Raw genomic sequence first — 11128 nt, 5'->3', positions numbered from 1 at the left:
CCCACCTGGAGCAAAGGAGAATGAAGAACACCAAAGACACAAGGAAAATATTGGCCCAAGAGACAGAAAGAGCTGCATAAACTAAAGAGTCCATCAGCCTGAGGCAGAAGAACTGGATGGTGCCCGGCTACCACCAGTGACCGCCCTGACAGGGAATACAACAGAGAGTCCCTGACGGAGCAGGAGAAAAGTAGTGTGCAGAACTCAAATTCTAGTAAAAAGACCAGACTTAATGGTCTGACTGAGACTGGTGGGACCCCAGAAGACATGGCCCCCGAACTCTCTGTTAGCCCAGATCTGGAACTATTCCCAAAGCCAACTCTTCAGACATAGATTAGATTAGACTATAAGACATAAAATGATACTCCTGAAGAGAGTGCTTCTTAGCTTAAGTAGATACATGAGACTAAATGGGCAGCTCCCATCCGGAGGAGAGATGAGAAGGCAAAAAGGTACAGGAGCTGGTTGAATGGACGTGGGAAATCCAGGGTGGAAAGGAGGAGTGTACTGTCCCATTATAAGGGGAGTAACTAGGGTCACATAACAATATGTGTATAAAATTTTGTATGAGAAACTAACTTGAACTATAAACTTTCACTTAAAGCAAAATAAAAAAGAAAATTACAGACCAGTATCTCTCATGAATATAGATGCAAAAATTCTCAACAAGATTCTTGCCAGTAGAATTCAGTATCGTGTCAAAAAAATAATACACCCCAGCTAAGTGTGATTCATACCAGGTATGCAAGGATGGTTCAACATTAGTAAATCCATCAATGTTATCCACCACATAAATAAAAGAATCACATCATCATCTCAATCGATACAGAAAAGGCATTCGACAAAGTCCAACACCCGTTCCTAATAATACTCTCAAGAAAATAGGTATAGAAGGGAAATTCCTCAACATAATGAAGGGTATGTATACAAAACCAACAGCCAGCATCATTCTTAATAGAGAGAGGGAGAAAGCATTCCCTTTGAGAACAGGAACAAGGCAAGGAAGCCTTTTATCATCACTCCTATTTGACATTGTGCTGGAAGTCCCAGATAAAGCAAGAAAAAGTGCATCCAAATTGGTAAGGAAGAAGTAAAACTGTCCCTATTTGCAGATGATATGATAGTATAAATAGAAAACCCAAAAGACTATGAGAAAACTACTGCAACTAGAAGATTCAGCAGAGTAGCAGGATACAAGATAAGCATACAAAAATCAGCTAGATTCCTATACACTAATAAAGAGAACTACAAAAGGAAAATCAGGAAAGCAACACCATTTATAATAACCCCTAAAAAATAATAAAACAGGAATAAATTTAACCAGCGATGTAAAAGATCTTAAAAAAAAGCTACAAAACACTACTGCAAGAAACCAAAAGAGACCTACATAAATGGAAAAATGTACTATACTCATGGATAGACAGACTCAACATTGTGAAAATGTCAATTCTACCCAGAGCAATCTACAAATACAATGCAATCCCAATCCACATACCAATAGCATTCTTATATGAGATGGAAAAGCTAATCATTAACTTTATATGGAAAAGAAAGAGGCCCTGGGTAAGTATTGCAATATTGAAGAACAATAAAGTAGGAGGACTTGCACTACCTGACCTCAGAACCTAGTGTACAGCTATGGTTGTCAACACAGCCTGGTACTGGTATGACTACAGACACTTTAGACAGTGGAACAGAATCGAGAACCCAGATGTCAGTCCATCCACCTAGTCACCTGATCTTCAACAAATGCCCAAAGTCCATTAACTATGGAAAAGACAGTTTTTTTTAACAAATAGTGCTGGCAAAACTGGATGTCCATCTGTAAAAAAATGAAACCAGACCTTTACCTTACACCATACACAAAAATTAATTCAAAATGGATCAAAGACCTAAATACAAAGACCTAAATATAAAACCAAAAACTATAAAGATCATAGAAGAAAAAATTGGGTCAACACTAGAAGCCCTAATACACCGCATTTACAGGATAGAAGCCATAACTAACAGTCACAAACACCAGAGATAAGCTAGATAACTGGGATCTTCTAAAAATTAAACACTTATGCTCATCAAAACACTTCTCCTAAAAAGTAAAAAAAGAACCTACAGACTGAGAAAGAAAATTTGGCTATGACGTATCCAAAACAGATCTAATCTATAAAACTTATAGGAAAATCAAACACCTCTACAAGAAAAAGATGATTAATCCAATTTAAAAATGGGCAAAGGTTATGAGCAGACACTTCACCAAAGACGACGTTCAGGCAGCTAACAGACACATGAGGAAATGCTCAAGATCACTAGCCATTAGAGAAATGCAAATCAAAACTACAGTGAGAGTCTCACCCAACATTACTGGTAGGAATCAAAAAAAAAGAAAATAACAAATGTTGGAGAGGCTGCAAGGTGCTTGGAACTCTTATGCATTCGTGGTAGGAATGTGAAATGGTACAACCATTTTGCAATATGATATGGCACTTCCTTAAAAAGCTAGAAATGGAAATACCATACAGTCCAGCAATCCCACTCCTTGGAATATATTCTAGAGAAATAAGGGCCATCATGCGAGTAGACATATGCACACCCATGTTCATTGTGGCATTATTCACAATAGCAAAAGATGGAAACAACCTAAGTGCCCATCAGCAGATGAATGGATAAACAAAACTATGGTACATACACACAATGGAGTACTACACAACAATAGAGAATGATGATGAGTCTTTGAAACATCTCACAATATGGATGAATCTGGAGGGCATTATGCTGAGTGAAATAAGTCAATTACAAAAGAACAAATACTTTGTGAGACCACTATTATAAAAACTTCTGAAAAGTTTCACACACAGAAAGAAACAGTCTTTGATTGTTATGAGGGAGGGGAGGGGTAGAAAGGGATAAACACTAACTAGACAATAGATAAGTGGTAACTTTGGTGAAGGGTAAGACAGTACACAATACTTGGGAAGTCAGCACAGCTTGACCAAGGCAAGGTCATGGAAGCTTCATAGACACAGCCAAATTCCCTGAGGGATCGAATTACTGGGCTGAGGAATGGGGACCATGGTCTCTGGGGACATCTAGCTCAAGTAACATAACATAGTTTAAGAAAATGTTGTACATCCTACTTTGTTGAGTAGCATCTGGGGCTTAAAAGCTTGTGAGCAGCTACCTAAGATACTCCACTGGTCCTACCCTGTCTGGAGCAAGGGAGAATGAAGAAAACCAAATACACAAGGGAAAGATTAACCCAAAGGAGTAATGGACCACAACTACCATAGCCTCCACCAGACCAAGTCCAACACAACTAGATGGTGCCCGGCTACCACCACTGACAGAGATCACAGTAGAGGGTCCCGGAGAGACCTGGAGAAAAATGTAGAAAATTCTAACTCACACACACACAAAAAGACCAGACTTACTGGTCTGACTGAGACTGGAGAAACCCGGAGAGTGTGGCTCCCAGACACCCTTTTAACTGAGTACTGAAGTTACTCCTGAGGTTTACCCTTCAACCAAAGATTAGACAGGCCCATAAAGCAAAACGAGACTAAATGGGCACACCAGCTTAGGGGTAAGAATGAGAAGGCAAGAGGGGACAGGGGAAGCTGGTAACGGGGAACCCAAAGTCAAGAAGGGGAGAGTGTTGATATGTCATGAAGTTGGCGACCAATGTCACGAAACAATATGGATATTAATTGTTTAATGAGAAACTAATTGCTCTGTAAACCTTCATCTAAAGTATAATTTAAAAAAAAAAATCCTAGGTGTTGGACACCTGAAAAATCTTTCTTTATGTTTATGATTTAATTTATGGCTTAAATATTCTCTCTTCCTTAGATACACAGCTAAAACTATTGACCCAGAGAAATGTTGGGGGATTTTTGTTTGCTTACACCTAAGAAGATGCTTACAAGAAAAAAACCTTAAAAAAAATACTTAAACCTAGCCGATTTGGCCATACTCTTACCTATTACTTCTTACAAGCAATAAACCCTTTTTAAGATGGCTGCCTAGGGAAGCATTTTATCACTAGACAACACAAGCTCAAACTTGCAGCTTTCTCTCTGTTAGTTTTCTCCTAAAGGATTCCAACATAGAGCCCCAAAGCATATATCAGAGTTGTCATAGATTGACCCTCTGGTGACACTTGCCTCCATACATAGCTCTTGAGTACCAAAGGCTTTGTTGCTCATGCCTTGAACAATAAATATCTGTATGTCTTAGTCATCTAGTGCTGTTATAACAGAAATACCACAAGTGGATGGCTTTACCAAAGAGAAGTTTATTCTCTCACAATCCAGTAGGCTACAAGTCTGAATTTAGGGTGCCGGCTCCAGGGGACAGCTTTCTCTTTCTGTCAGCTCTGGAGGAAGGTCCTTGTCATCAGTCTTGCCTTGATCTAGGAGCATCTTAGTGCAGGAACCTCAGGTCCAAAGGACACGCTCTGCTCCCAGCACTGCTTTGTTGGTGGTATGAGATCCTCATGTCTCTCTGGTCACTTCTGTCTTCTATGTCTCAAAAGAGATTGGCTTAAGATACTATCTAATCTTGTAGATCTCATGAATATAACTGCCACTAATCCATCTTATTACATCGTAGTGATAGGATTTACAACACATAGGGAAATCACATCAGATGACAAAATGGTAGACAATCATACAATACTGCGAATCATGACCTTGCCAAGTTGACAGACATTTTTGGGTGATACAATTCAATCCATGACACTGTGGAATGACTCAATCGAAATTCATTAAATAATTCTGACATTCACTCTTGGGTTCTCCACTATTTCTTGGACTACCAGTAACCCTAAGGGAAGCATCTGTTCTTTCAAAACCTTTTGGTTGTAAGATGTTACATGAGAACTTTTTTTTTTCTGCTATCTACTCATTACCCCAGAGACAAATATAAGAAAAATAAGTTATTTCTTAAAGCAGTGAGTTACCTCAAGACTTAAAGCAGAATGATAGCATCATACCTTTGAGGCAGAATAATAAATTTACCTGGAATCTCAAATTGTTTAAAATACTGTAGAGAAAGTTATACAGAAGACCTCTGGGAAAAAATTTAACTTAATATTTTAAATAGGCACTTAATATTAAAATAACTTTTCCTGCTACAAATAAGGCATCTCTCTTTTAATATCCCATTTTCAATCAAAACCAGATCACTTTAATCCCAACCCAGAACCATTTCCTGGTCCGTATTTATTTTTAACTTTTATTTTAACATTTAACATATTCTGGTAGAGACGTATATCGATGTAAGAAAGTTTTTATTTCATGCCAGACTGTATTTTTTCTAAATATCAGTGTGTTTAGGGATAGTAACATAGGCATTTTTGTGTTTGTATACACATACTAGGTTCTGATAACTGGTCCAGCAGACACTCCTTATGCAAATGGATGCTTTGAATTTGATGTGTATTTTCCTCAAGATTATCCCAGTTCACCCCCTCTCGTCAATCTAGAGACAACTGGTGGTCATAGTGTGCGATTCAATCCAAATCTTTATAATGATGGCAAGGTAACGTAATTGTGTCCTTTTGTTTCTGGTGCCAGTGTATTGTATGCAAAGGTTCTTTGTAATTTAAACATCATTTTATTTTAGTTTTCTTCTTTCCGAGAGGACATGGGTGTTGTCAGACTTCTCTTTACTGTGTGTGCAGATTAGCCTTTTAAAGAATGAGAGAGAAGGAACCTGAAAAGGGCAGAAACACTACATCGTTATGAAGTACTAACAGTACTTAAATTGTTAATTGAGGGACTAGCTGATTCATCACATTCCATGTCTTTCTGAGAGTTATCCCTGCTCAGAATACAGTAGAGCCAGATGTCTCTGCCTCTCACGCCTCCTTTGTGTATCTCCAGTTCCAGTTATCTTTTCACAACTGCCTGAAGGTTGATGAATGGCAAAAGCATAGTACTGTCAACTCTGTTTCTGTTTTGCATATCTATTTTTTTCCCACCGTAACTATCTGTTTTCCCTGATACATGCAATTGTGAACTTATTTTTTAAGATTAATGTATCTTAAAATGTTTTCACATTTTCTTGTATTATAAATAGGATGATGCATCCTCCCCCCCCCAAAAAAAAAAAGCTGACAGAGGTATAATAAAAATCATCTCATGTTGCAGTAAATCTTAAAATTAGATTTAAAAGAATAGTCATCAGTTTTCAAAGCAGTTTTGGATGGTTTTATGGAATTTCAGTGATAAATCCCATGCTGAGTATAGTCAATATTTAGAAAACACTAGATGACAAGAAATGTATGAACTTCAGAAGCAAATACTTCTTTGATGATGTGAGAATAGCAAGTGCTTGAAGTTCATCTGGTGTATCAAATGTATCCCCAAGTTTTTCCTTGGTATTGCCTTTTTAGTTTCAGAGGTTATAGTCTGCCTCATATCTGTGGTTGTAAGTTATCATTTTGTCTTCATCATTAGCTCAAATGTTAAAATTGGAGTTTTCTAGGTTTATTGCAGGAGATTTAACCAGAAGCAGACATTTCTTCCTTTGGGAGAATAAAGAAGAGGTTTTCTGTAGCTGAGTAGAGAATAGGAAATATCAGTGCTGACTTCACTCTAGAGAGATTAGAACCTGAGTAGTTTTAAGTGTAAAATACTGAAATTTATTAAAGAAATTGCCTCCTTAAACCTCAGTTGTACAGGGAAAAGAGTGAGAGTTTGGGAGTCCAGTGTCTTTAATTATATAGTCTTTATTCTATTGCACACTGGTAACAACATTTAACCTTGAGTTCTGCATCTGTAGATAGGGATAAGAATACCTGCCGTTGATAGCCACAGGGATGCTGTGAGGTTCAAATGGGATGGTATGTATGACAGTGCTTTGAATAATACACAAGGATGTACAGACACAAGTCTTAAAATTATTAAAGAAAATACCTGCTAAGTGAATTAAGGCATTTTGCATAATTGATTCCACAGAGCATTGAAAGAATAGCTAGGAGATGGACCTCTCTACTTTTTTAAGCACCACTATTTTCCAGATCTTTTGCCTGCTATATGAAATTATAAATTTATCATTAAAAACTCACAAATTTCTGAGGTGTATTTTTTCATGTTTAAGTACAGATAAAAAAATATTTCCAGTTCTCTTTTTCCCAAAATGGCCTGTTAATCTGTGTTTGGCAGATAATTTGATTTCTATCTTCCTGTCTCAGTGAACAAGTATCTATCTCCAAGTTTGGTTCGAGGAACCTTGGGATTCCTAAGAACTCTGGGATTCCCTTTCAGGGGGTCTGTGAAGTCCTACCTTTCCCGGTTTCATGTTTGTATGAGGCCAGATTTTATCCACATACTTCAGCCAAAACAATATATTGCAACAGATTGAATATAGAGGTAGATATGAAAATCAAGATGTCTTCTACTAAAGCCATATCCAATTTTCAAAATTTACAAAAATTTTAAGGAGATTTACAAAAATATAAAACATTATCACTCTTCTCACTGAAATTTTTTGTTGTTTTGGAAAAATGTTATTTTTCATAAAAAAAAATTTATATTAACATGTAATAGGTGCTGGTTCTTTATTCAGTATGAACAAATTGTGATGCCACACAGATTTGGATCATGTCTGAAAATACTAAGTTGTTTTAATAGACTGACCTTAGGGCTTTATTTGGGGATATAAGCTGAGGTATTTTGACATAATAGCATTTCATTTTTACTTCTAGTTGTCACAGTTTGCCTTTTTAAGCACTTCATCTTTCAGTTGTTTAAGCTTTTTCTTCCTTCTTCTACAGGTTTGTTTAAGCATCTTAAATACATGGCATGGAAGACCAGAAGAGAAATGGAATCCTCAGACCTCAAGCTTTTTGCAAGTAAACAAATTTCTCTGACAATTTTATTTAAAAAATAAAAAACTACGTGTCTTTAAAAGAATATTTTAGTGACCAGGAATAAACATAGCAATTAATGGATAGATAGATAGATAGAGAATGCATATTAAATAGCTTATAGGGGGGCAGTTAGTACAGTGGAGTTTCAGCTAGAGTTTAGATCCTCAAGTCAGGTCATAAGGCAAAAATTGAGAATTGTTAAAATTACCTTTTAAATAATCCCAAAATGATCCTTGCTCCATTGTGTAGCAAGATGCTTAATAAGACAGATTTGCCTCTCCCATCTGCCATTGACTATAGTGCTTAAATTCACTGAGTATATTCCCTTTGTCATATACATATTTCACAGTTATAATTAGCAAAGTTAGTAAATTATTTGTATGCTGTTCTTTTCACTTCAGAATATATCTTTTTTTCCAAGTTTCCTTTTTTATAAATTATAATTGCTATGTAAGTCTTCTGAGTTCATATACTATAAATCATCTATTTCCTCTATTGACTAAGTAATTCACTTTCAGTATTGTCTATTTTACAAATAGTACTGTTATTTATATGACTTTTCAATATTTTTAAATAGTTCCCTGAGGCTAGATTTCTAGATCTGGAACAAAATTGACTTGGGGGCTATACCTTTTCTGTTTTACGTTCAAGGTTTCACTTCTCCATACTACTTTCTACCATTTAATTATTTGGAATTTGTTACCATGAACTATTTTAATAATAAAGTATCGTTTGATTGTTTTTCCCTCATCATCTGTCACGATAACCTTTTAATTCTGCACCCTTATTTTTTTAGTCCCATTGCTAAATCATAACCACTCGGGCAATATTTCTGAACTGATACTCAGTAAAATGCTTTAAAACAGATCTTTTTTACTATGAGTTCACCAAGTCAAAGATGAAGGTGACTGTGAGAGTAGTTCTGCTCTTCAGTGTTTTTATGTTTTGATAACACCCATGTATTTATTATTGCCCCGCAATAGTATTTTTTGCATTATTTTAATCAGTTTGTCAAGGAAATAATTAAATTTTTTAAACGAGCTTTGGGATTTTTCCCACTACTCTTGATTAGCTAAATTCTGTCTAAAGATATGTGTTGTCCATTGACCTCAAGGTCTGAGACCGGTAGTAGGACACTGTCTTCATTCATCTGGGTACCATGCAGAATATAACCATTGTTTTGTGAAACATAACCTTTAAAACACTGTATCGATGTAAACAAGGGTATTACCTGTGTATCTCAGGAATTTATTATAAAAATCAATGTAGTCATGTATATATTTTCCAAAACTATATCTGCATTGTCAGATTATGGTGATAATAATTATTATAGGAATCATTTGGTTAAAAGAAACAGAGTCCTGTTAGAGCTGGCATAACTAAAAGGAGATCTATGACTCCAAACTGAAAAAGTATAGCAAAATCGGAGAGTAGCCCCCTGGGAAATAGAAAGCTGTCAGGTGCTAAGTTAGCGCATGCCGTGTTATGTGGGTGTGTGTTTGAGAGGGAGAGGGAGAGAGAGACGAAGAACTGACAGCTATGTTGGTCATCTGTTTTCTTTTCCTTGGTCCACTTATCAGCATTCACAGGGCTCCGTGATGGCCATCTCAAAAATAGTGGCCTCCATGTCCAAGTCTACTTTATCTTTCAATTCTGTTTTCTACGTTTAACTACGTAATGCTTTCTCCCAAATTCACATCTCTAGGAAGAGAATCTAATTAGCTTCAATTGGGTCAAATGATTTCTAGCAGTCTAATAGAGGGGTAATGTCATATGCGTTGAGTTTGGGTAGAATTGTCCAATAGAAATATCTGAGCCAAACCCACTGCCATCATACTGATTCAGACTCATGGCAATCCTGTAGAACAGAGTAGCACTGCCACATAGGGTTTCCAAGGCTGTAAGTCTTTACAGAAGTACACTGCCACATCTTTTCCCTGACGTGAGCCACATACGTAATTTTGAATTTTCTAGTAGGCACATTAAAATCGTAAAAAGAAACACATTAGATTTACTTTAATAAACCCTCTCTTCACTTACCGACAGGGTTAGATTCCAAAGACCAGGTCATTATGCAAAATCGGTGTTATGCAAAAATGAAGGATGACTACATCATTACCTGACTGCCAAACTATATCATATAACTGGCAAACCACTAAGAATCATGGCCCAGCCAAGTTGACACATAACTTTAACCATCACAGTGAGCATTACTCTCACCTTGCGCCTCGGTGTTTGTTATGGCCAGACTTATGTCGTTAATATGCAAAAACAGTTGGATAATAAATTTTTTACTCTTGTCATAAATACAAAATGTCAGATAACGAGATAGTTATTAAGTGAGGAGAAGGTGTGATGTATATTATTTAACCTATATCCAAAATATTATCATCTCAACATGTAATCAATATTCAAAAAAATTGTCAATGAAATATTTTACATTCTTTTTTAATGCTAAATCTTCAAAATCCAGTGTACAGTTTACACTTACACAGCAAATCTCAATTTTGGATCCTAATCATTCATTGGAAATACTTTTTTTTTGTTTAGATTTCATAAAGTTTACAGTAGATTCACATACACAAGTTGTTCCAAATATACTTGAAAGCTTTCCAGTGACTGAATGTAGTATCAAAAATAATTTTCCGTTAATTTTCACATCTACGTTGACAAAACTGGGTTATCTCTCCTAAAATAATTGATTTGACTGAACCAAAAGCGTATCAGTTTCAAAACTGTGTCTATAAATTTAATAACTTATTCATTAACTCAGTATTAATATCAAATTCAAGAGGTATTGTGTAAACTGAAAAGCAACTCTAAATGTATAATTATCACTAATGCATCCCTTAAATTTTACTTCAGTTTTTTATTCCAATTTACATAATATTGTCAAGTATATTTAAAATCTTCATATTAGAAAAATGTGTAAAATCATTGATTTGTACCATGAAAGGTTTCAGTTTCAACGTAAATTCTTGTGTGTGTCTAGCTAGATCAGAGATAAGCTTTTCCTTTCCTTGGAGCTTCAAATTTAGCTTGTCCTCATATGGTGTATTTATCAATGAGGAAATGTAAATCATTCTGCTGGTTTTTTAAAAAAAATTTTATTGTAAAATATATATAACAAAAAAATTGCCATTTTTATCTATTTCTAAGTGTGTACAATTCATTGACAGTCACCATGTGTACAATCATCACCACTTTCTAAACCTTTTCCATCACCCTAAACAGAACCTCAGTATCCCTTACGAATAA

General features: G+C 35.8%; 1 protein-coding gene across 15 annotated transcripts in view; it reads left to right on the top strand.

The window, feature by feature from the left end:
- BIRC6 (baculoviral IAP repeat containing 6) overlaps positions 1–11128 on the top strand; it is a 364754-nt gene that overhangs the window by 336003 nt on the left and 17623 nt on the right. For 14 of the 15 annotated variants that reach the window (XM_004369572.1, XM_023736211.1, XM_023736223.1 and 11 more), the window contains 2 exons: positions 5374–5535; positions 7775–7852. In XM_004369572.1, coding sequence (XP_004369629.1) covers positions 5374–5535; positions 7775–7852 — 240 coding nt within the window. The remainder of the gene's footprint in view (positions 1–5373; positions 5536–7774; positions 7853–11128) is intronic. The other variant, XM_023736218.1, reaches the window with a different exon arrangement.

Source organism: Trichechus manatus, unplaced genomic scaffold (genome assembly GCF_000243295.1).
Source record: "Trichechus manatus latirostris isolate Lorelei unplaced genomic scaffold, TriManLat1.0 scaffold00005, whole genome shotgun sequence".
NCBI lineage: Eukaryota > Metazoa > Chordata > Mammalia > Sirenia > Trichechidae > Trichechus > Trichechus manatus.
The sequence above is the reverse complement of the archived record's forward strand: the minus strand, read 5'-3'. Positions and strand labels throughout refer to the sequence as shown.